Below are 25,922 nucleotides of genomic sequence, written 5' to 3' on the forward strand. Positions count from 1 at the left end.
CTGCTTGAATATTAACCAATATGTAATGTGAACTTATATTATACTTGTTTGCTGGCTAGCTAGACCAAGGTAATAAACTCAAATTCAAAAGATACATGATAGATGTTGAATACATAAATCAAACTTGTATAATGTGATACTTTTATTAAGTTTTAATATGGAGTAATTGAAATGCAACCGAAATAAATTGAAGAAATGTTGGAAAATAAGGCTTATAGTACCCAAATGGCGATGATTTGAAATAAAACAACTTAAACTTGATCTAAATGACGCATTTAGCAGGACTAGTCACAAAACTACTATCGATGATGACATAGCTAGAGACTTCGAAAGCTTAATACGCTAAATAATAAATTCAGGTTACATCCATATTCCATACTCGACTATGACCTTTTGTTATGATTTCAGGACTCTCCAATGCAACACCACACATTCAAATAAGTCTCATATTTAGATAGAGTGATAGACCCAAAATTAAATTTTTGAACAAGAAAGCATGGCTTAATACTTAATAGCCATCGAATGACTTCATAACACAAACCGCCATAAATTGCAAGACACTTGTAACCTTCAACCTTTATGAGGAAACAAAATACCATACGGAGTCATATTTTATATCGAGTTAGAATATTAAATTTAGATAATTTGTAGAGTTCTTATAAAATAAAATACGAGATTACAGTAATAATATAAATAAAGGTCGATTAATGTGAATAAGATGATGACTTAAAAAACCGATCCCATAAACCTAAAAACCTTTTAGATAATTTGTAGAGTTTCTTTCTTGTATTTCTCTCTAGTAAACGTGTGTTTGGTGCATAGGTATGTGACATAAGCTCCAACAAATGGGGTGGCATTGACAAAAATGTATGCCAAATAATTAACTACCAAGTCTAAAACTCTATTTGTTGATGGACAATTTTATTTCATTTTCATATAACTTTTCTCACTAACTTCTGGCTTGTGAGCTTGTCTCACATAATATGATCATGTGTATGTAGAATAAATAATTCTAAGTGAAAAAAATATAAAAAATGTGTTAGATACCACATCAACTTTAACCACATCAACTTTAGAGTAGGAAATGGGCGGTGATGGGCCGGCCCGCGTGCCGGCCATCGTGCCTTCCTCCAAAATTGACCCGGCTCAGGCATGGATATTGGGCTCCTCGGGCCGTGTCGTGCCAGGCCCACTGATTCAAAACTACGCCGCGGCCCGCTCAAGGCACGGTCATTTTCGTGCTCGGGACGTGCCTGGCCCATGGGCTTTTTGTGCCTTATTCGTGGGCCGGACCATGTGCTTTAATATTTTTTTTATTTAAAAAGAAAATTGATATAATTGATATATTATTAGTACTTTTTGTTTAATAAATGATAATTAATGGTTTAAATATATATTTTATTAAATATTAATGTATTTTTTGTTTAATAAATGATGATTAATGGTTTAAATATATATTTTATTAAATATTAGTTTGCTTTTTGTTTAATAAATGATGATCAACGGGCTATTCTTCGGGCCGGGCCGGACCAGGCTCGCCGTGCTGGGTGCGTGTCGGGCTCCATCGTGCTTGGGCCGTGCCGTGCCTGGGCACGGATTTCTGAAGAAAATCGCGTCGGAGCCCGTCTCAAGCCTAGTCGTGTCGTGCCCGTGTTTCCTCGATTTTCTCACCGGGCCGGGTCGTGCCTGGCTGTGTCGCCCACCAGCCCGCAACCCTTTATGCCAACTCTAATCAACTTCATGTTTTGGTCAAAATTGTGATTTGTGTTCTTAGTGATACTTAGAATCAATGAGGAGTTTTAAAATTTGGTTGATTTTTTTTTTCTTTTTTTTTATGTAAAAGGAGTCAAAAGAGCGATTTTGATGCGGATGAAATTTGAACTCAGGTTATAAGCACTACTTTTCATGACTTCTTCAACTAAACTAGTTGACATTTGCTTATAATTTTATTGGTGAAAAGGGAATTTGATGTTTTTTGGGGAATAAGGAGATATAAGGATAGTTATGATACTTTGTGCCTCAAAACAAAGGTTTTTTTTTGTTGTGCAAGGAGGGTCATAAGTTTATTTGATGAACGAAATTTAAAGACATGTTATAATTTGTGAGTACTGTCTTTGCTATTTTACCAACTAAATTAAGGGTGGTCCTTAATACACTTAGAAAATATCTTGGGACACTAGATTTATATTGTATATGACTGATTTGTCCTTTAATTTCTAACTTGTCACTATAATATAATTAGGGGTATTATTGTTCATTACATATAATTCTAGTGTTTCAGTAGTTTTTAAGAGTGTATTTATATGCACCCATTGACACTAAGTTTGTTTTAATTTGAGACCCACATTAAACATAAGTTGAATGAACCTTCTACATATTCAAAACCTGCAAACAACCAATGTTTTACCATCAATTTATGTTTCACTTATACTCACTCCCTCCGTTCAGTAGTTTATATTTACTTTGTTTTGTGAGGCGGAAATAAAGTAAATTTAAACTATTAATTGAGACGGGGGAAGTAGTAAAATCTTATCTTAAATAAAGACGAATTTTTAATAAATCATGTAAATATTTGTCTTACCTTTTTATGTTGTATAAGTGACCAAACGACTGGCAATTTTCACCTATATCTAGGGGGTGTTTGGTAAACGGCGGATTGAAAAATTTTCAGCATATTCAAGGCTTTTAGCATGTTTGACTCACCAATCTACTATTTTGAGTGTTTGGTAAATGGCATATTGAAAGAGTAGATTGGAGCTCAATCTACTGTTTTTCAATATGCTACTCTACCCAGCATATTCACATTAGTAGATTGTGAAATATGAATCCGTCAACAATCTACACATAGATACAACATTCTATTAACCAAAATCTGCTAATTACCAAACACTTCTACTAAATCTGCTAATTGAAATATACTAGTCAAACCTGTTAATCCAATCTGTCATTTATAATCTGCTTGACCAATCTGCTTCTGCTAATATCAATCCGCCATGTCTTAGAAGATGTATGAAAATTCAACTTAAACCGATGATGGACAAATGATGAGATTGATTAAGGCTAATCTCACTCGTCATCCAATCCTAATACACAAATTCTTAAGAGAGCGTCTCTCATTAGGCTTAATTATTATTTTTATTTAAAGTTTCTTTTTTTAGTTATTTTTTGGTTTATTTATTGATTGTCTCTCACTAATGTAGTAAAAGACAATTTCTTAGGAGACTTACTGATCCTAGTCATACCCCATTAATTGAAGATGTTCTTTGACTTTAAACGGATTAAAGATGTTCTTTGACATTAAAATGGGTCACAAGGACAAATCTGTTCCTCATGGAATTCGAACTCATCAACGTCATGAGTGTCTAATAAGGCTCCGTTTGGCACGATACTTTTGGTAGCTTATTTGACCAAAGTAGCTTATTTGACCAAAATTTCAGCTACCTGATTTTTTTTACAAGTGTTTGGCAAGTAGCTTATTTGGTCAAATAAGGTACCTGAAATGAAATGTTACTTCAGGTAGCATTTGAGAAATCAGGTACCTGAAATGACTAATTTTCCATTTTGTACCCCTTTATTCTATAATATTAAATAATTTTCACATCTTTTTACGTCATTTTACCAAAATCAGCTACATTTTCAGCTAGTTTGTCAAACACATTTTTATATAATCAGTTACCTTATCAGCTCCTAATTTTCAAATACCTTTATCGATTCCTTTTCGTTTTGATTAGCTTTTTCAGTTTTCAGCTACCTTTTCAGGTTTCAGCTACCTTTTCAGGTAGTTTTGCCAAACAGAGCCTAACTTTACCAGTTAAATTAATCTTTTTTAATCAATCCAATCATCTCAATTCCCCTTTTTCTTGGGTGGTTATTCTCATTTATCTTCACTAGTAGCCGAGCCATATATTTAGTCGAAAAGTATTGATTTATATTAGACTTGGCTAGAGGTGGCAATCGGGTCACTCGGGTCGGTTACGAGTTGGGTTGAAGCGGGTCGAGTCATACCGGGTTCGGGTTGTGTCGGGTTAGCAACGGGTCGGGTCGGTTACAGTTTATGTCGGGTCATCTTCGGGTCGGGTCATCAACGGGTGGCAAGTTGGGTCGGGTCAGTATCGGGTCAGATTATAAGCATATATTTTCTCTTGTATATTTAGTTTTAGATGGGTAATTTTATTTTTAAACAACATGTAGGTGTATTAATTGTAATTTTAAGTGAAAATAATTAAGATTAATGTCAATTTGGTCTTATTTACACCATTATTAAGCTAATTCATTATCCGGTCATCTATCGGGTTGAGTCAATATTGGGTCACGGGTCGGGTTCGGGTTGGAAAAAATAAGGATGTTATTGAGTCGGGTTGGGTCGGGTCGGGTCGGGTCGGTTTCGGGTCACCCAACTTTCGGGTTGTATCGGGTCGGGTCGGGTTCCTCGAGTCGGGTCATCTTTTGCCTCTAGACTTGGCAAATAGGTCTTGTACTCTTGTTGTGTTGGGTTCGTGTTTTGTCCCATATATGAATGGGTTATTAATCCCTCTACCGTAACCCACACTACAAGAATAACTAAAACAGGCGACCGAAATTTGGCGACTGATACTGGTAGTCGCCAAATTGGCGACCGATTTACAATTTGGCGATCAAATCGATCAATTTGGCAATTTGGCGGCTCGTCTTTTTAAAAAGGGAATCTAATTTGGCGACTGATATATCAGATTTGGCGACGGATTTTAATGTAGTCGCCAATTTGGCGACTGAACATCAGTCGCCAAATAAAAATTCAGTCGCCAAAATTTTTTATACAAACCAGACCCCCCTCTCTCCTACTTTACTCTTTCGAAACCAAAAAAAAAAAAAAAAGGCGATTGCAGCGACGACGACGAACGGCGACGAGACTACACTACCACCACCACTTCCACCGCCATTTCTACCGCTATTTCCACCGCCACTTCCACCCTCTTTAATAATATCAGTAACTTATTAGTTATGATTTCATATGTGTAATTGCAGGTGACAAGTATGAAGGCTTAATACAGCATACCAAAACTCCCGCTTTTCAGAAGAAGTCTAAGCAAGCATCCCTCAACAAAAGAGGAGGAAAGGAAGACGCCGTGAACGAGCCTACTCATTTCGCGGGTTCACGATCGTTCTGGAATCGTATGTTGGGGGTAAGTTTGTCTATTATTTCACACTTTTTTTTTGTTTTCAATGCAACATGTTTATTTTATGTTACATTTTTTGTTGATTTTCTAACATGTATGTTTTTTTTTTTTCATTCAGAGAGGAAAGAAGAAGTCACAGCCGATTGCGTCGGTACCAGAACTGTTTCTGGACACGCATTCCAGGGTTGACCACAAAGGGGTTAGAATTTGGACTAAGCCAAAAGACAAGCAATTATATGTAAGTTTCCGTAACACTTAATTTTTGTTAATTTACTCTCTTTTAAAATGTCGTATATAAGGTGGTTACCATATTAACTTACAACCATTTGTTTAATATTGTAGGAAGCATTTGAACAAGAAAAAGCCGCCAATCCAGAAACTCCGGATAATGACATATGGTATAAGTTGGTGGATGGCTTCAAGAAAGGGAACGTGTATGGTACCGGAAGTTCAACACCGGCTTTTTATGAGAAAACGCGTAGGAGATCGACTTCAACAATTCCCAAAGAACACGTATCAACCAGGAATTATTAGTCAACTTCAAAGTCAAATAAGAGAGCGTGATGAACGTGATACCAAACGTGATGAAGAAGATGCCAAACGTGATGAAGAATTGCGCCAAATGAAGGAAAGAATGGCAATGTTTGAGACTTGGTGGCAAGGTTGTAACCCCGGACCTAGACCCAACTACGATCCAAATAATCCGCATGGTCCACAAGGGGGGAGTGGAGCCGGTGTTGGCTTCCAAGTATGATGATTTTAGCATGTAAGTTTGGTAAAACTTGAACACTTTAGACTTGAACATTTAGAATAGCTTAGCTTGTAAAACTTTCATTTTCAATATATGAAATGAAGTTTGAGAAATTGGGAGGTGTTGGGTTGAAATGTATGGTGTTGTGTGTTGAAATTTGGGATGTATGGTGTTGTGGAACATCGGTTTGTATGCAGGTTGTAAATATTTGGCTAGCAATGAAAACGAAAAAAACCACCAAAACTTACGAAGAGCTTTGGCGATGATTTGTGTTTTGCGCGTCGAAAGCGATCGCCAAATTGGCGATCGATTGACAAGGTAGTCGCCAATTTGGCGACTGATTGACAAGGTAGTCGCCAATTTGGCGACTGCCTTTCAGTCGCCAAAACACAAATCAGTCGCCAAAATTGGTCAGCCAAACTGGCTACGTCACCCAAAAAAGGCGACTGAAAAAGCATTTGGCGATCTAATCGATCGCCAATTTGGCGACTACTCATGTCGATCGCCAAATTGGCGACTACCCTATCAGTCGCCATTTTTGACATTTGGCGACCGACTTTAGTCGCCAAAGCTAGAAAAGGCGACTAAGGTCCGCGACTGACATTTGGCGACTGATTTCAGTCGCCAAATTGATTTTGGCGACTGATTTCAGTCGCCAATTTCAGTCGCCTGTTTTAATTCTTTTTGTAGTGCCAATCCATTTATTTAAACAGGTCATACAACTCAACCCTAACCCAACCCATTTAACATTCTTATAACCCAACTCGACTTGTTTAACCCACTTATTATTATATACCTCCTATTTAACATTCTTATAACCCAACCCGACTTATTTAACCCACTTATTTTAATATACCTCGATTTTATCATACTCAACCCATTTAAGTATTTACCTCATTTAGGCTCTGTTTGGCTAATAGCATATTGGCCAAATTTCAGCATATTGGAGAGGTTTAACATGTTTGACTTACGAATATGCTAATTACAACGTTTGGTTAATTGCATATTGAAATAGCATATTGGGGTCCAATATGCTATTTTGCAATATGCTGCTCCTACCAGCATATTGGGTTAGCGGATTAGAAAGAAAAAAAAATTGTCTTATTTACCCCCTCAAAAAATACCAACCTTCCTTTTATATATTTAATAAATAATTTATTCTTATCCTTATTTGTCATTTTACAAAGGATCTAAACAATCTGCTAATCTAAAACTGTCAATTACCAAACACCCTAAAACAATCCTGCTAAATAAATCTGCTAGTCAAACCCGCTAAATCATTATGCTAGTCAAATCTGCTTTCTAAATCTGTTTCTGCTAATATTAATCCGTTGTTTACCAAACATGTCCTTAACCCAAAACGAGTAAACGACCTAGTTAACCTAAATGACATGTTTAAACCCTTTCACAACTAAGAAAACTTAAAGCATGTTTGGCCCCGATTCTCAAAAATGAGTTTTTGTTTTTCAAGCTTAATTTTTTAAAAGTGTTTTTCAAAAGTAGAAGCAACAAATTGATGCTTCTATTTCTATGGGCAAAAATATGGAATTTTAGCTTTTGAGAATTTTTTGTTTAACTTTTAGAAAATGATGTGTTTGGCCAAAAAGTGTTTTTGAGTCCAAAAACACTTTTACAAGCTAGACCAAATACACACTTAATCAAGTGTGAAAAATAAAACTAATACTTTTCTTTTTTAAAATGTTACTCATATGTGGTAGTTTAGTAAAAAATGTGAGATTTCAGCATATCATTTCGATATTTCTTAAACTTGATCTAGCATTGTATATGATATAAGGTTATATGGGTTAAATAGGTTAACAGGTCAATCCAACTTCATTTTAACCATTTAGATTAAATTGGTTATTCTTATCGGGTTCCTGTTGTAAGACTCTAACCTTAACTCTACTTATTTAACTTTTGTGTCGATCCAATTATTAAATAGTAAGTCTCCTTTAAGACGACACTATCTGTCTTAAGTTTAAGCCCGGTCAAGTACATACCACGTGTGTATATAAGAATGCATAAGAAAAAAAACAATATTATTATCTTAGGGATATACACAACTACACAAGTGGTATGATACTTAATCCGTCTTAAATTTAAGATAGATAATGCCGTCTTAGGCTCCGTTTGGCAAGACATTTCAGATACATGTTTTGACTAAACTAGCTTTTTTGATAAAAATTTTAGGTAGCTTATTTATGGAAGTGTTTGTCAAGTAGCTTATTTGCCCAAATAAGATACCTGAAATGAAATGCTACATAGAGTAGCATTTCACATTTCATGTAACTGATTCTTGGTAATATTACTTTTTTACCCTTCAAATTTATAATATACTCCCTCCATTCAACTCCACTTTGCAACTTTGGTTTTTACACGGATATTAAGGAGCGGATTAAAAAAGTATTAAAAGTACATGGGGAAAGAGAAAGAAGAGGTTAAAAATATTAAAAAAACATAAAGGTGGGGTTTTATGGTGGGTTAGTGTGGGGTTTGGGTGGCATTTTTTGTAAATAAAGATTTTCAATAAGGATAGAATTGTCATTTTTTTAGCCAAATAAGGAAACCTGTAAAGTGGAGCTGAATGGACGGAATTGGAATACATGTAAAGTGGAGTTGAATGGAGGGAGTATTAAATAATTATGATATCTTTTTACGTCATTTTACCAAAATAAGCTACCTTTTTAGTTAGTTTGCCAAACAATTTTTTATATAATCAGTCACCTTATCAGCTCCTAATTTTCGATTCCTTATCGATTCCTTTTCGTTTTCGGTTAGTTTTACCGCCCTAATTTTCGATTCCTTATCGAGTTTCGATTAATTTTTCGGTTTTAGTACCTTTTCAACTTTTCGGTCGATTTTTTCGTTTTACCAAACAAAGTCTTAGATGAGAATCTGTGATTATTAAATAGGTGAAAATCTCAATCTAAACCCACTAACTTCTTGTCGGATTCGTGTATTGTTACCCGACTGGGTCACAATTTGCCAACTAAAAAATGTACTCGTAACACTATTTTTTTTAAATAAAAAAAAAAATAAACGGAAAGTCCAAAGACGTCGTTAATCTCGTGTGCCGTGTTGGCCAATAATTCGTAGTACAAACATCCAACCTTCCTTCAACTCTCCCCATCATTCTTCTCCTTATTTATACCCCTCACTCCACACACCAATTCTTCTCCCTAAATTCCTCAAAACAACATTGATCATCAATTAAAATAAACAATTCAAAAATCAAATATACCACACATTTATTTTTATTTTTTGTATGCATTCATCCAAAAAAATCAAAAAAATTCAACATTTTTGGGGGATCATTTTCATTTAATTTTTATTATTTCCTCCAAATAAATTTTGCTTGAAAATTCACTTGTAGGTAAAAAAAAAAAAAAAAAAAAAAAAAGTAGATGGTGAAAGAAGTCGAAGAACATAGAGGAGGGAAAGGTATGCGTTTAGGTAAATACGAGCTTGGTAAAATTCTTGGTGAAGGTAATTTTGGTAAGGTTAAATTTGCCAAGGATACTGAAACTGGTAAATCTTTTGCTGTTAAAATTTTGGAGAAGAAGAAGATTCTTAACCTTAAGATTACTGATCAGGTAGGTGATCATTTATCAATTTGATTGATTACCCATTATTTGTTTTCGTGTTAATTTTAATGGGTATTTGTTATTTTTTTAATTTAATTTGATTTTTTGATAGAATTTTTTAGGGTAATTGGTTTGCTTTAATGGTGAAATTGGTGAAATTTGTTGCAGATAAAGAGGGAAATTGCTACCTTGAAAGTTCTTAAGCATCCCAACATTGTTCGTTTGTATGAGGTGAGAAAAATTAAAAACTTCTCTTTACTCATTCCGTCATTCTTCTGTTTCATTTGGTTGTATACGTTTTTTAAGTTACGTGTTACGGAGGAGTCTTATATCCAAAATACTGAAGATGTCTTAGCCTAATGGTTAATCGAAAGGTATCGTTGACATTCGGTCCTAGGTTTGATTTTAGTCTGTTCCATTCGATTGTATACGTTTTTTTAAGTTACGTGCTAGAGATTTATTAAAAACGTAGATGTATCCAAAATAATGATGAACTGGTTGATCATATTATATGATTTAATATGCTTTTCTTGCAATGGTGGGGGTTGATCGAATCCTTGTAACCGATTGTCAGAAAAGTTTTTAAGTTTTAAATTATGGGAAAAGTAACGCCTTTCTTATCCACTATGTGTAACTTCAATCAATAAGTATGAATTAGGTATCATAATAATGTTAAAATTAATTAATACTTTATGTAATTAGTAAGTTATTTTTCAATTTTCCATGTGACCTTGCTTAGATTTTTGTGGGAGTAAATTAAGGGAGGTAGCATAAATGTTTGTGTCTTTGTGCCATAGAAGTTTGAGCTTGTATGTGAAAATTATGGCATTTTCGGATAGCGAGTCTTGTGTTAAACGATTATATGCGTATTACCATTTCATACGACTTTTAGTAATGAGTCACGGACAAAGCTTATGAAAATCGGTATTCTTCTATATAAAGATAGCAAATTTCTAACGTTTTGATTGTGACGTGTTTTGAACTAGTATCTCTCAAGACTTTATTAGCTAAACCGTCCAAACAATGCTTAGGGACGGTTCTAAAAGATTGATTTATGTCAGCCAACTCCAAATCAATTTAGGATTAAGGCTCTGATGTCGTTGTTGTATTAGCTAATCCGTTTGGTTACGCCTAATATCTTGTTATGTACATGTAGATATTGTTGCTTATGGTGCAAACCATAGTCCATGATTTGGCTATAAACGTAATTGTCACTAGTGGCATATGTAAGTTTTAGGCCCCCACCCCATGTGGTTGTGCTTACTTGTTGGAAACTCTAATTATCTCACAAATCAAAATTACTCTTCATTATTATCTAAAAATAATAATTAGGAAGACTATTTCGCGGTCCCTTATTAGTATATACTTTGTTTTTTTATAGGTTAATTGTGATTTATGTCATCTTTTGTTGAAATATTCTTCCACTTTTTGTCTAATGAGAAAAATGACCTTCTCACTTTTATATGTCATTAACTCATTAATGATGTGTAAGGCCAATTTGATATATATTCTTAATGTTTCTTAGAGAATGCTTTGTGAATCATTTATCATACTCTTTTTGCTTTCTTTACAAGGAAATTATCGTATTTAAGACGTACTAATTAACACTCTCAAGACATTTCCGAAGATATAATTTGAAAATCAAAAATGTTTTCTTAGAAATAAAGGAACTTGAACATTTCATCACTTTTTCTTAAGTAATACTTCGAAAACAAGATTTTCTCAAGATCACCGTGTAAAACATTTAAACATGTTTCTTAATCCCTCCGCCCCAGTTAATAATATACCCTCTCTTTATTTCCCTCTCACAAAATAAAGCAAGTATAAACTATTCACTGGGATACAGAAAGTAATATTTATCAAATAATTAGAGCCGAGTATGAGTCGTCGCTAGGACACGGGGACAATAGTACTTGGTGACTGTTGTCATGTCCTTTTTTTACATGCTTTACACATTTTATTTTCATGGCTTAAAATAATGTTGGGTTCACACTCTGACTTAGTCTGCCAATTAATTTGGAGTCATATGTATGATAGACAACTTCAACCAAATGCCCAGCTAAGCTTAAACTTGTGGTTAACACTTAATTGCAGGCTTAAGGTATATAATATTCTACTTTTAGCCGACCCACTATATAATTGTCAATGTTTTACACTTAAGATTAGATGAGATTATATCACCCTTCATTTTATTAAATATCGTCTCATCCCTTTAACAAGTGGTCAGAGATTCGATTGCTGACTCTTGCGAATAAATAAATCAACTTGGGAGGTGTCTGCCCATTAAATAAACTTTAGTATACCGAAGAAGATTGTCCCAAGTGTCGGTAGAGAATAATCCTTGTTAACACCAGAAAAAGAATATTGTCAAGGACAATACTCTTGAAAAGAGAACTTTATTTAAGAAATAGGACCAACCAAATGCATATATTTAATACTCTTTTTAAGGATCTTTGTTGATCTTTTTGTTGCTAAATAATGCCAAGAGAGTTGATTGCTTGATCTTAGCTGACATGATCATGAGCACTCCATGTCATCTTACTCATACTTGCTCTTTACTAATTAGTTTGTTCAATTATTGGTTTTCGAAAATTATTTCTTTAAGTTTATGAGCTTTTAAAACGGAATTGGACTAACATAAAAAATAAAGGGTTTTTGCAGGATGGTTCATTTAGTGTGGTGTATATCTTAACTGATTATTTGTTCAATTATTGGTTCTCGAAAATTATTTCTTTAAGCTTACGAGCTTTTAAAAACGGAATTAGACTAACATAAATAATAAAGGGTTTCGGCAGGATGGTTCATTTAGTATGGTTTATGTCGTTTTAAGCATGATGTTAAACTTCCGACACAATTTATTAGTATGGTTTATGTCGTTTTAAGCATGATGTCAAAAGTCGATCACAGTTCAGATTCAAAAATAATTATCGCGGCCCGTCTAATCTCGGATACAATTTCGTGTCCTAATTGTATACCAGATTTTTATGTCACTAATTGACAGAAGGTTAGTTAGGAGTAGATTGTGCAGGAATGGTGGAAATAGATAACTGCAGGTCTGCATGTGGGTTGCTGGGAAATATTATAGGGTTATTTAATGAGAATACTCTGAACTATGGAGGTGCTTCTCAAATTACTCTAAACTATATTTTAACTACCAATAAAACAAACAATTACATCCTTTCTCTTATACTAGAATTAGTTAACCGGCTACCTATAAAGCAGGTCAACCATTTTTTTTACACCTCTTTAGTCTTTAACCCTTCTTTTTTAATTCTCTGTTAACCCCTTTTTAACCCTTCCCTTACATCTCATCTAATTGTCCATTTACTCTAATTGATTTTACTCCTAATAACCACTACCAACTCCATCTCCATCTCCATCTCCATCTCCAACTCCCTCTATTGACCCACCATTTTTCACATCTTCAGCCTCCGACCATATTTTTTTATGAACAACCACCGACCCGTCTCATTATTGACGTTCGTCGTTCTGGTCGGATCAGTGTTGTCCTCATTATATCGTAAAAGATGTGATATGTGATAGATTGTTAGTTGTTGATGTTTGAGAGAGAGAGATTAAGGGAGATATACCATAGACGGAAGCCATTAATTCCGAATCCAAATTAAATAGTTAGGGGAGATAAATTACAGTTGAAATAAAAGGAAGATTAATTTGCAGAAAAAAAAATTACAGTTGAAAGAAGGATGGGGTTACAGTTGCAATTTGAAGTTGATGATGGAAATCAAAGAGGAACTTGGCTGTTAGATTGAAGTTTGGTCATAGTGTACCGAGTATGACGAAGCAGGGGGTTTGGATTTTAGCAAAAATCAATTGTCAAATTTTACTTCGTCCTTTGTGTATTCAATCCATTTGACTTTGTTTTGACCCGTCTTATCACTGTTTTATTTGTCTCCGCTTCCCTTAGTACTAACTTAATGCATTTATTCCGGTTAAATAAGAGATAAAATATGGGTTTAAAGTACGTAAAGTATTTAGTTATCAATGGGGGCAAAGGAGGAAGATGAATAATCATAAAAGGGGAAAAAGTGGGTCCCGTGCTCATACTTACCTGCTACAAGAAGTAAAAGAAGCACCAATTCTATTTATAGAGAAGACGTACAATTGTTTGTTTTATTGGTAGTTAAAATAAAGTTTGGAGTATTTTGAGAAGCAACTCCATAGTTCAGAGTATTCTCATTAAATAATACCATATGGCAAATTATAGTTGCATGGCTCTAGGTTGGTGATGTGGGACCCATATGGGCCTTGGGTTTTTTGGCTGGAGTATGACTTGTGAGATTGAGTGAACCATGGTATTTTGTTGAAAATAGATTCAAGAAATTCTGATAAAAAACAACAGAGTTGGATTCTTTGTGTTGTTTTGAGAAGTTGCCTATCATTGTTGTGAATTGTAATAGATGGACCCCATTAATGCATCATAAGTCATACGGTAACATACTCCAACCGTCTCGGTCAATAATTTACGTTTGCTTTATTTACTGGGACAGATGGAGTACATAGAACTTATTTGGCAATGGTGAAATGATCTACTTGGGGTATTAGGTGAAATGATTAGGTCCATCTACCCATACAATTGGGAATAATCGGTGACGGAATGGGTTGGATTCGGGTTTAATTGTATGGGCTCAAGGTTGGTGATGCGGGACCGATATAAGCTATATGGGTCTTTGGCTAGACTGTGACTTTGAAATTGAGTGAACTATAATGTCTTTCTGAAAATAGTTGCAGTCTCAATCTTGATAATAAATACAAAAGGCCTTTTATTTTGTGATGTTTCAAGAAGCTGCATATCATTGTTGTGATTAATGGGCTCCATTAATGCCAGTCCACACATTACTAGGACCCTCCATGTTAGAATGCTTGAATTTTGACATCAATTTATTTGATCTTAATTAATTGAGAAAGCTGTAATGTTCTACCTGGGGGAAGCTTTATTTGTCTAGGCTAGCATACAGCATTACAACAACCATATCAATTATGAAAGCGGCGTAAAACTGAATATATATTCCGATCTCTTAACTTGGTATAAACAATTTAATTGACGATATGTCGAGATTTCGACATATCTCAGCACCTGGTATAAACAATTATTGAATGAGGTTCATTGACATTCTACACAAGTGAATAATGCTAGAATTTAGAATGTGTTTTTTTTATGAAGTCTTCGTATGCTGTGATTATCTGTCAAGTCTTCGAGTTGATATATCAAAGGCTTGCCTCGAAATCTTTAATTTTTTGACTTTGTGATTTCCAAGGTTTGGTTTATAGCTACAAGCCTACAAGTACTAATGGACTCAATCTTAACATTGTAAAAATGCAGGTCTTGGCAAGCAAATCGAAAATTTATATGGTCCTAGAGTATGTGCATGGCGGAGAACTGTTTGATAAAATCGTAAGTGTCCTTAACACCGCATGCTATTTTAAAGGACCCCTTGAAAAACTAATAAAAAATTGTGAATGTGCCAGAGGTTATTGGCTACTCATAGTCAACCCGTATATTATCGAGGATTTTGCTGTTCCTTATGCAGCTGATGTTCTTGTAGGCAACCAGAGGAAAACTTCCAGAGAAGGAAGGTCGGAGGCTGTTCCAACAGCTTGTTGACGGTGTTGGTTACTGTCACGATAAGGGCGTTTTCCACAGGGATTTGAAGGTTAGGTTTTGTCTAACATTTTATCTCAATTAGATTGGTTGATTTACAGATATGGTTTGCACAACTGATCCATAATGAAACAAACAGTCATTTAATTTGCTGATTTGATATGTTTTATCATATGATGCTATTAGTGAGTCACTGGCACCGTTAGAAACGGAAACAACCAGTAATTGTATTTGTGCCTTATTCGTCTTGCTTATATTTGCAGCTAGAGAACATTCTCATAGATGGAAAAGGAAACATAAAAGTATCTGACTTTGGCCTTAGTGCATTACCTCAGCATTCCAGGGTAAGGAAGCTACAAGTTCTCGTCTCATCATGTGGTCGTATCATCTTCTATTTATTAGTCCATCCCCTAAATCCTTAGTATCTTTTTCATTCTTTTTTCTAGAGTGATGGCTTACTACACACGACTTGTGGAAGCCCGAACTATGTTGCTCCTGAGATTCTTGCTAACAGAGGATACAATGGGTCGACAGCCGATGTTTGGTCTTGTGGTGTAATCCTTTATGTGATTCTCACAGGTTATCTACCTTTTGATGACCGGAATCTTGCTGTCCTCTATCAAAAGGTCTTAATTTCTTTAAACTCAATACTTCTGCATTCCTCATTTAATTATAAGGTTAATGAGTTGCTCTCACATATAAGATCGTCTCATTTAACCTTTATATGATTCAGATTACGAGAGGGGATGTTCAAATACCAAAATGGCTCTCTCCAGGAGCGCAAAAGATGATAAAGAAAATCCTCGATCCTAACCCTGTCACACGGTTAACTATTGCTGAGATTAAAGTAGATGAATGGTTTAGGCAAGGGTATATTCCTTCGAACCCTAATGATGATGACGATAATGTATACGTTGATGAGGAAGCCTTCTCCTTAAAGGATGTGGTAATGAGAAAAGATTTTGGTTCTGTCGTATGATTATGATTATGATTTATATTCTTCAGCTTTTTCCATGTAACTAATACCCGCATTGTTTTCATCATCTCTATCAGCAATCTGAAGGGGAGTTGAGTCCCGGACGTCCTACTCTTATCAATGCTTTTCAGCTAATTGGCATGTCCTCATTCCTCGACCTTTCAGGGTTCTTCGAGAAAGAGGTATGTGAAATTTAAATGTTCAAATTCTTCTACTGAATCATTTTATGGAAAGAAAACCGAGAACAAATTGTCTTTGGGGAATGATTTCAGGATGTTTCAGAACGGAAGATCAGATTCACTTCTAACCTTTCTCACTCAGAGTTATTAGAGAGAATCGAGGATATTGTGACGGGTATGGGATATCGTGTTCAGAAGAAAAATGGAAGGGTAATATTAAAAATCCACTTCTCTGATTCATAATTTCATATAATTACCTTTTAACTACATTATATTTACCAGTCAATTCAATAAGCATGTTTTCTAAGATTTCTAAATGATGTCTTTTTCAGCTAAAGGTGGTGCAAGGACAAAAAGATCAGAAATATTCCGGAAACCTTTCAGTTGCAGCAGAAGTAAGTCGAGTCCTTTCTTAGGAAACAAATTGCTTGTCAGTTGTCACCTATCACCATCTTTCGAACTGTTTCTCTGAACCAAGCTTTAGCTTGGTCCGGCAATAAGGCTTAGACCCTCCCTAACCGGGCACTGGGGCCCATAATCACCTAGAATTGTCGCCTATGGCGAGATTAGAGCTGATCAGATATACCCTTTTTACCCGTCTAGAAAAAAAAAAGTTGTCGATCTTTCTGTAACATTGTTCAAATGATCGTTGCAGGTATTTGAGATTAGCCCAGCATTATATGTAGTTGAATTAAGAAAATCATATGGAGATTCTTCAGTTTATCGACAGGTTAGCATCGATTATTGGTAGTTTGGTACTCAATTGTCGATCATCATGTCGTATATAAACATTTAGTCCTTGCCAATATAACCTAATTCAAGTTTCGATTATTTGCAGTTGTGTAAAAGGTTATCAAACGATTTAGGCGGATCAGGAAGCCAGGAGTTGCTAACGCAACAATGTTTAATTCAGGCTGCAGAAGCAGTGCCTGAGGTTTGTTAGTTTATACAACAAATACAAATACTAGATGATTATATTGTATAAACTAGTATTATATACGGAGTTACGGAGTATATAGGTTTATTCAGGGTAAGAGTAAAGTAAAATCTCCTTTTGCTTGGAGTTTAATTTACTAGCAATTTGTAATTATTATTATTATTATTATTATTATTATTATTATTATTATTATTATTATTGTATTTTCTGAATTCAGTTCAGATCCCCCAAAAAATAATAGAAAAGTTGTACAAAAGAAATGATAGAATGCAATCAGATTGAGCTTCAAATTTTTCCTATTTTGAAGTTACATTAACTTTGTCCCACTGCTGTCAAAAAAAAAAAAAAAAAAAAAAAAACCAAAAAAAAACTTTGTCCCACGAAACGTTTAATGGTTCATGTTAGCCGGCCTTGGACATCGGACTTGTGCCGTTTGCCCATCCAAATTTTTTTTGGATTGCAACCTTGTCTTAGAGCATCAACCAATGCGCGGAGCTTTTTCTTCATGTGTTTGTTTTTTCTTATTCTTTGTATTTACTACACCTCATCTGCCCGTCCGTCTACCTTATTTCGATTATATTTATGTAGAAATTCTCTCGTAATATGATGATTGTCATAAGACTGATCCGTCAGGAAAAAACATACATCGTACGGATGTCTACATCCAACTTTTTTATTTTTGAAAGATATATGTATTTTTCTTTTTTAGAAACATACGCCTCAAACTTTATTTGTTTTTGAGCATATGTATATTTCTTTGAGCATATTAAGGTTTATAAGTTAGATTTTAATATTTTTTCCGTCAAAACTCAAATTTAACTAAACTAATATGTAATGTTTTTGAGTTTTATTGTAATTTTTTAGAGCTTAATTTTTAAGTGAATAAACTCAGAAACTTTATATTGAAACTCAAAAACTTTAAAATAAAACTCAAAAACTTGATTAGAATACTCAAAAATTATAGAATTGGAGGTAATACATCAGATGTATAATCCTCTTACTGGACTGATCCATCGCTCCCACATTTCTGATTTCTCCCCGATCCGTCTCCTTTATCCATCAAAGAACTTCATCAGTCATCCGAAAACCCAACCCAAGCACCGGCGTCTCCACCAGAGTCCTTCGACAACCCGTTCCCTATTTCCCATCACAAATTCTTTCCCCTAGCCAATTTTAAAATATTTTTTTTTGTGAAGATGTTGTGAAGGTAAACAATATTTAGAGCCTTAATCCCGAATTGATTAATGTTAGCTAAAGTGAAACAAAAAGAGAAATTGTCAAAAAGATATTGTGCTCTGTGCCCCTCTATCTATACGGGGAAGGAGGCTGTTTCCGAATGATCCATGATGAAAATTGCGTATACTGTTATTGTAAATAATTGAAACTAAGGAAGTTCCCGAATCGATTAACTTCATTAGTTATATTGTATATAATTGAAACTAAGGAAGTTCGAGTTTGAAATAGAGTGTGAAATCATTTGGGTGATTTAAGGACACCATGGTGAGACTAAGAAAGTTCGAGTTATTGTCATTATCGTATACAGTTATTGTAAATAATTGAAACGATATCGATTGCACCTCTATTAAGCATTAAATAAAAATTAATGAATAGATGATGACAACAAGAATATGCAAATGAAGTTAAAATGTTTCATTAATTTATGAGAAACTTCATAATCAAACCATCATAATCATAAAGTTTTCAAGGCTTCAAGCTAGGAAGATACGGAGTACCCGTAAATCGAATCCACATATTTCCTTGGAGGAACGGATCGACTGTAAATCTCAATACCTGATTTCTATTTGTAAGAACGTGATATCCTTTCCATCTAACCCTTCTACTTGTAATTGCACCGGGACCTCGATTTTCGAATTCCGCGTAAAACAATGTATCCAATGCAAAGGTTCCGGCCCATGGCATCCACCCGGCCGGTTGGATAAAATCAGCGAGCATGGTTTGCATAATTACTGTTGTTGAGTATTCTTTCCATGGGCGTCCTAGGAACGTGTTAATTTTGAATCGGAGAGGAAAGAGTAATTGTTCGGGTACAATTCGACAATTGTGTATAACAATTCCGGTTGTCTGACGCTTGTCTTTTTTACCTTGGGCGATTCTGTGTTTTTGTTGTCCGTCCATCGGTTTACGTACGATTATGAGGGTGTTTTGAATTATGCGTTACCGTCACCAAATATGAAATCGACCGTGTTCAAACCACGCGAGCTTGTAAAATTGGCGATGTGCTTGTGTGTAGAGTGTGTCTTGGTACCCGTCCATTCTACAATTGTAGAAGGTTGACATATCGGATTGGACTCGTAGTGCTACGGCTTGGTGACCTTCAGGGCCTGCTGTGTTTCGGAATCCCATCGATTTTCCCACGAACCCGTTTCCAATTACCGCTGTTCGACAACAAAATAAGAATTTTTGATGTTAGTATCAATCTTGTACTAAACATATACATGTATTACATTAGGTCGTAATAGATGACATAGGCGATGTGTGTGGCGTGTGTGTTACACGTGCCACAATCATCGCTCCATGACATTTTTTTGTGCAAAAAAAAAAAGGTTGAACAAACTTACCAAATGTAGCTGATTGATAAGTAGTAGTTTTGGTACCGTTAACGCTTTGTCTTCCGGTGACAATGGTTCGACGAGGACCGTCACCAAACATGAAAATATTCACCTGGTCTTTTGTGATAAGAACTTGTTCATTATATATTCCCGCTTTCACATATATAACATATCTACCGCGTAAGCCCTTTGGATATGCTCTAAGGGCCGCGTTAATTGTCCTAAATTGACCACTTCCGTCTTGTGCCACTATAACATTAGGCCTCGGATTATTCATGTTAATTCTTCGCAATAATTTCCGATCTCCACTAGGAAGCCAAGACGGATAACCCTCATGATCGAGATCATTATCATTATCATTATCGTTCTTAGGCACATGAAGAAGTCGACGATTTAGACTCACATTACTTGTTTGAAGCCCAAAACTATTTAAAACCGGAACAATTTCAGAAATAATAGCAAGTATATTACTACTTAGATGAGATGCATCCTTAAGATTAATTGCCATTTTTTCCTTTAATTCATCCTTATTAATACCATCAATGCATGATTCTTGATAAGCTATAGTGGCACTTAGCCAATTTTTCAATTCATACTCCCTTTCATTTATAGTATGCAATTGATCACTAACAACGTTATTAAACGCGTCGTTTAACTCATCAATTGCAAATTGCAACAATTCCTTGCAATCATTGAAAGCCATTTGATTAAGAGGGTCATTAGCCTCTTTACTCAAATCTTTCGAGTGCTCGATACTTTGAATAATGGCATTAATAGTCGCGTTGATAGCCCCTTGGATATAATCTTTAGGGCTTGCAGTCTTGTTATAAGCAATAGGGGTAAGACTACGTACACACGCTTCTTTGTAATCTGTAGGATTACATATAGCTTGAATCGCCTTCGATGTCGTAGAAAGTGGGTTATTAGGGACATGATGAGCATTCTTATTAGCACCTCGAACTGTGACTACTAGAAGAGCACCTAAACCAACTAGAACTATTATGGAAATTACTAATCCAATTAACTTTCCTTTCATATTGAAAATATTGAAAATTGCTTTCTTAAGAAACTTTCTGATTTACTATGTAATTAATGGTTAATTCACTCAATGGAGGAGAATTTATTCTAATTTTTAGATTTTTAGATAAGATTAAGGTGACCATCCAATTCATTTATCTAAATTTAGTTTTATGTTCCTAATTATTTGGATTCTATGTTTAAACATATAACTAATATTGACAATTGTGATGATAAAACTATGGCTTAATTTTTGAATAAATGTGTGTGATTTGGCTAACTACGGGTTAAAAGTTATCTATGGGTTATCATAGTGTTGTTAGTGATTTGTGATCACAAAAGTTAGCAGTGTTAGTGATTTGTTTTATTTCTAAATACAGAAAAACGTCTTCACATGTTGGGAATTGGGATATATACCAAGGACTCTAGTGGCTAAGAATATATGCTCTTCTTGTATCACATGGAGTATTACAAATTGTATTACAAATAGTATGGGATAACACTCATAGAGAGCTAGTAATGAATCTCTCTTAGCCTCTTAGGATGGGTATATTCGTCACAAGTTTGTGACGGGTCAAATATCACATATATGGGTAGATAAAATAAATATTAAAGTGCCTAGAAAATCACAAATGATTTGTCTTATTTACCCATATGGATTTTACTTGACCGTCAGAAGCTTGTGACGGATATCGTCCGTCATAAATGAGAATTTGTGCCTAGAGAAAAAGTAATATACATCGGATGTATTACTTTAGACTTTTTTTTTTTAGCATATCTGTATTTTTTTGAGCTTATTATCTCAATGTTTATTTGTTTTTGAACATATGTGTATTTTTTTTAGCTTATTATAATTTATAAGTTAGATTTTAAAATAAGTTAGATTTTAATTTTTTTTTTCCTTCAAAACTCAAATTTAACTAAACTTATATGTAATATTTTTGAGTTTTATTGCAATTTTTTGAGCTTAATGTTTGAGTAAGTAAACTAATAAACTTTATAATAACTCGTAATTTTTAAAACAAAACTCAAAATTTTTATTATAATTCTCAAAAACTATAAAACTCGTGGTAGTACATCGGATATATAATCTACTTACTGCACTCGCTATTCCAAATTTTAATAGGTAGTTAACATTATCAATTTTGGCGATTTTAAAATTTCATTGTTGGCTATTTTAAAATTTTATTTTTAGCTACGTCTCTGTTAACTCTAATGATGGCTTAGACTTGACTCCTGAATATAGTACTATTTGGTTCGAGTTCTGCGAGAAAGAGTTTAATATAGTACGTACATTATAAGAAGTTTGTAAAACAATTTTTTTGGTTTCGAACTTCTCATTTAATGAGTCATAAATCATAACATTGATTTTAGTAGATTTGTTTTACACAAATTTTCTCTTAGGCGGCCTTATAAAAGAACAACTACCTTAGTAATTTGATGTCATTGAATGAGAATGAATGAAGTTTTCTCTTGGTGGTGATTGAGCCAAGTTATAGATTCTGAATTCAGATATGTTGTTTTGGTCCACTACTTTTAAATCGAGTTTATAAAACATCTACTCCATTAGAAATGGTATTTTTTATTTCCGCCTTCACTGATTTCAAGTAATAAGCTTAATTCAATATGTTTATAATCATCAAAGTTTATCTACTTCTCCATACATCTCTTGTCTCGGTCATTTATTTACTTCTTTTATTACTGATGGGGCATATTCTGCACCACTGACCAAGTCAACATACTGAGCAAGGTCAAGGGTATCCGCAGCAAAGTCAACGACTTGGACAGCCTAGCCGATGAAGCCCATCGACCTGTCACACCTGGGTCTCGGCCGCAACTAGGCAAAATGGGACACATATCCGCGTACTCATATCCAAGACCCCTCGGCCACTGCGCATAGGTCCATCGGCCGAGGGTAGAACTGTCTTTCCACCGCCACCACTTGGCCACTTGGCCACTACGTGACAAAAGGTGAAAGTCTATAAATACTCCTCAACCTTCATTGTGGAAAGGATCCACAAATTAACCTAATAACCACTATTCATCCTGGTAATATCTTCCTTATCTCTACAAATACACGTTTAGTCAAGTAACAACAACTTACCTCTCTAAGTTTATTGACTTGAGCGTCGGAGTGAGTACGCTCGGCAAAAGCCGAGCCCTCGCCTTGTTCATCGTTTCAGGAGAGATCAAAGGAGGATTCAAGCAAAGACGTCATTCTACAAGCTACGAGTGGTAACAAATATCTCGCTTTCTGGAATTACACCCTAATAATTGGCGCCGTCTGTGGGGGAAAGACACTAGAAGCTAGTCACATTCATTCCCAAACAAAAAAAAACAAACACAAAAACCCACCCAAAAAGCTAAGAAGATGTCGAAACAACAAGAAGTAGTCGCGACCGACGAAACCGCATTCTACCAAGACGATACCTTTCACAATTCTGGAGTGGTACAGCCCTCCACCGGTGGAGTAATCCAACCGGAATTCGGGATGCCAATAATACCGCACACGCCGCGCCCCCAACCAGGTCACCATCATGGGACATGTGGTTGACATCTAAAATCAAGATGCTCCTGGACCCAATGGGAGTACGCCGGATGACGCCGTCACGCCGACAAGGGCGGCGGTAACCGTCCCAGAGACCAAGGCCGAACGTGACTCCCGAAATTTGAACGGAGCACTAGGAGAAGCCGACCACTAAGACACCGGAGGAGCCCAGAGTGCTAGTGGTAGACCCGAGCCCTCCCCGTACTCACGAGAGGACAGCGTCGCCGCGCGACCGACGAGGCCTGCCACGGAGAAGCCGAGAAGTCCGACTCGGCGAGTCGGAGAAGAAGCCCGAGTCGAAGAAGAAGTCCTTTCCGTTACGAGGAGAGGAGCCGGACCAGAAACGCGGGGAGCCGATCGCCGCGTGTCATTCGACACGTTGTCAGACAGCCCCTCAGTGCATTCACATACAAAGGAGACAGTGATCCCACCGACCACGCCGAGGCTTTCGAGTCTTACATGTCGGTATGGGAGCAGCCCGATGAGGTCTGGTGCCGAGTCTTCCCAACGACTCTGCATGGGATGGCTCAAAATTGGTATAAGGGGCTTCCCGACGGCTCGGTATACTGTTTCGCCGACCTAAAGGATGCCTTCATAGCCCAGTACTCTTGCAACAAAAGGAGGGCCGTGGAGACGTCGGACCTTCTAACTATCAAACAGGAGGAGGGCGAGTCTCTACGAAGCTATGTGAAGAGGTTCGACGGCAAGGTTCAGCAAATTCGGGAGATCAACCCCGAACTGGCGGCTTTCGCACTGATGAAAGGCCTCCCAAGGGGAGACTTAAAAGACGAACTCATCAAGTACGGAGGTTTGGGCCTAGATGCCGCTAGGAAGATGGCCGATCAGGCCATCAAGGTAGAGGACTACCACAAGACCTGGGTAGGCCCCAGCGAGGCCGAGCCCTCAGAAAAGAAGAGCCGCCGGGATGACAACCCGGATGAAAGACGCCGTGACAATAACGGGTCACGGTCCGATGAGAGACGCCGTGACAATAACGGGTCACGGTCCGATGAGAGACGCCGTGACAATAATAAGTCACGGTCCGACGATCTGCCCAGAAACGGACTCGACGGGCGCTGGGGGGAGTTCGGGAACGTTTTACCAAAGGCATTACCATGATAAAACCCCTCCGGTCATAACGGCCGCCGAGGTCTTCGCCCGAGCAAAAGGAGGGGCGGACATGGGAAAGGCCCCCAAAAAAAGGAGACGGTGACACGAGCCAAGATCTGCGAGTACCACGGTTGCACCCGCCACCTCATCGACAACTCACGGCATCGAAGAATGCCATTGAAGAGCTAATCCGGAAGGGAAGCCTCGACAAGTATGTGGCCAAAGGCCAAAAGACTGACGCCAGCGGTTCAGATAAGAAATTCGTCTTCCAACGGATAGGAGTGATCCATGTGGTCATCGGGGGAAATGAGAACGGCGGGTCAGCTCATGGGCACAAAACGGCACCTAAACGAGTCATCGGGCCATCAACTTTGTGCCCAACACAACGATCGCCCCTGACATTCCCGATATGACTATTGAGAGGAAGTACTACGAGGGAGTCATCGCCCCTCACAGCGACCCGCTTGTAGTCAACTTGGACATATCCAACCACCTGGTGAAGAGGTGCCTGATTGACACAGGCGCTTACACAAACATCATGTTCAGGGAGTGCTTCCTTAGCCTCGGCCTGAAAGTCAAAGACCTGAGCCCCTGCACCAACCCACTGTACAGCTTCTCCGGGGCTGGCCTGGTACCCCTGGGTTCAATCAGACTGCCAATGATGCTCGGCGAGGGGAATGCGGCTAAGAATGTCCTAGCTGAGTTCGTCGTCATTGACGGCTCGTCCGCCTACAACGTCCTCATAGGCCGGGTTACTCGAGCGAGGCCGACGCAGTGATGTCCATCCGGCCCGACACTAATGTATGTCTCGGACCGGGGGGAAGCGCAAAGCTCGTCTCCAAGGACGAGAAGGACGAGGTGGTCAACGCGTCCGGATATCTCGCCGGAGGATGCAACATGCAATCCCTCAAAGTGGCAAGACAGTCAGAGAAGGGGAAAAGCCCATCCTTACAACAGGAGGTCGACCTCATGGATGCAACTGACGGCTGACGAGGGAGGTGTGCCTTTAGTGAGCCATTAGGACACTGGCGATTTTGTGAAAACATTGTATAGCGGCGGAGGTGCCCAAAACAGTTGTGGGCACCCCGACGCATATTTGTATCTAACGTAGAATAATCTAAGTTTTCCCATCAAAGTGCTCATTTTTCCCGCAGTCTCTACCAAGAAGCCGACGCTGGCTCACACTGTCATCCCGACAAGAGCGGCAGTCGTTATGAAGAGGCGACGCCACTCACACTGTCATCCCGACAAGAGCGGCGCTCTCTACCAAGAAGCCGACGCTGCTCACACATCATCCCGACAAGAGCGGCAGTCTCTACCAAGAAGCCGACGCCGCTCACATCATCATCCCGACAAGAGCGGCGGTCGTTATCCAGAACAGACGCCGGCTCACATCAATCCCGACAAGAGCTAGCGATCTCTACCAAGAAGCCGACGCCGCTCACATCATCATCCCGACAAGAGCGGCGGTCGT

The 25,922-nt window shown here is 37.1% G+C and overlaps 2 protein-coding genes and 1 long non-coding RNA gene across 3 annotated transcripts; 2 read left to right on the forward strand and 1 right to left on the reverse strand.

Moving 5' to 3' along the window:
* Nucleotides 1–5,008: 5,008 nt before the first annotated feature.
* LOC141622453 (uncharacterized) lies at nucleotides 5,009–5,655 on the forward strand. Its single transcript, XR_012532970.1, has 3 exons — nucleotides 5,009–5,162; nucleotides 5,275–5,394; nucleotides 5,499–5,655. It is a non-coding gene; the product is annotated as an uncharacterized LOC141622453 (long non-coding RNA).
* A 3,380-nt stretch (nucleotides 5,656–9,035) lies between these two features.
* Nucleotides 9,036–17,519, forward strand: LOC141618990 (CBL-interacting serine/threonine-protein kinase 1-like). The gene is made up of 12 exons (XM_074436036.1): nucleotides 9,036–9,500; nucleotides 9,660–9,722; nucleotides 14,833–14,904; nucleotides 15,056–15,163; nucleotides 15,375–15,455; nucleotides 15,558–15,737; nucleotides 15,845–16,057; nucleotides 16,165–16,269; nucleotides 16,360–16,476; nucleotides 16,599–16,661; nucleotides 16,922–16,996; nucleotides 17,105–17,519. The coding sequence occupies exons 1-12, from the start codon at nucleotides 9,312–9,314 to the stop codon at nucleotides 17,207–17,209; spliced, it is 1,371 nt and encodes a 456-aa protein (XP_074292137.1). The 5' UTR covers nucleotides 9,036–9,311; the 3' UTR covers nucleotides 17,210–17,519.
* A 1,314-nt stretch (nucleotides 17,520–18,833) lies between these two features.
* Nucleotides 18,834–20,841, reverse strand: LOC141622454 (putative pectinesterase/pectinesterase inhibitor 21). The gene is made up of 2 exons (XM_074438493.1): nucleotides 19,783–20,841; nucleotides 18,834–19,599 (listed from the first exon to the last, which is right to left on the reverse strand). The coding sequence occupies exons 1-2, from the start codon at nucleotides 20,807–20,809 to the stop codon at nucleotides 19,385–19,387; spliced, it is 1,242 nt and encodes a 413-aa protein (XP_074294594.1). The 5' UTR covers nucleotides 20,810–20,841; the 3' UTR covers nucleotides 18,834–19,384.
* Between the last annotated feature and the right edge of the window lie 5,081 nt (nucleotides 20,842–25,922).

Source organism: Silene latifolia, chromosome X, assembly GCF_048544455.1.
Source record: "Silene latifolia isolate original U9 population chromosome X, ASM4854445v1, whole genome shotgun sequence".
In the NCBI taxonomy this organism is placed as follows: domain Eukaryota; kingdom Viridiplantae; phylum Streptophyta; class Magnoliopsida; order Caryophyllales; family Caryophyllaceae; genus Silene; species Silene latifolia.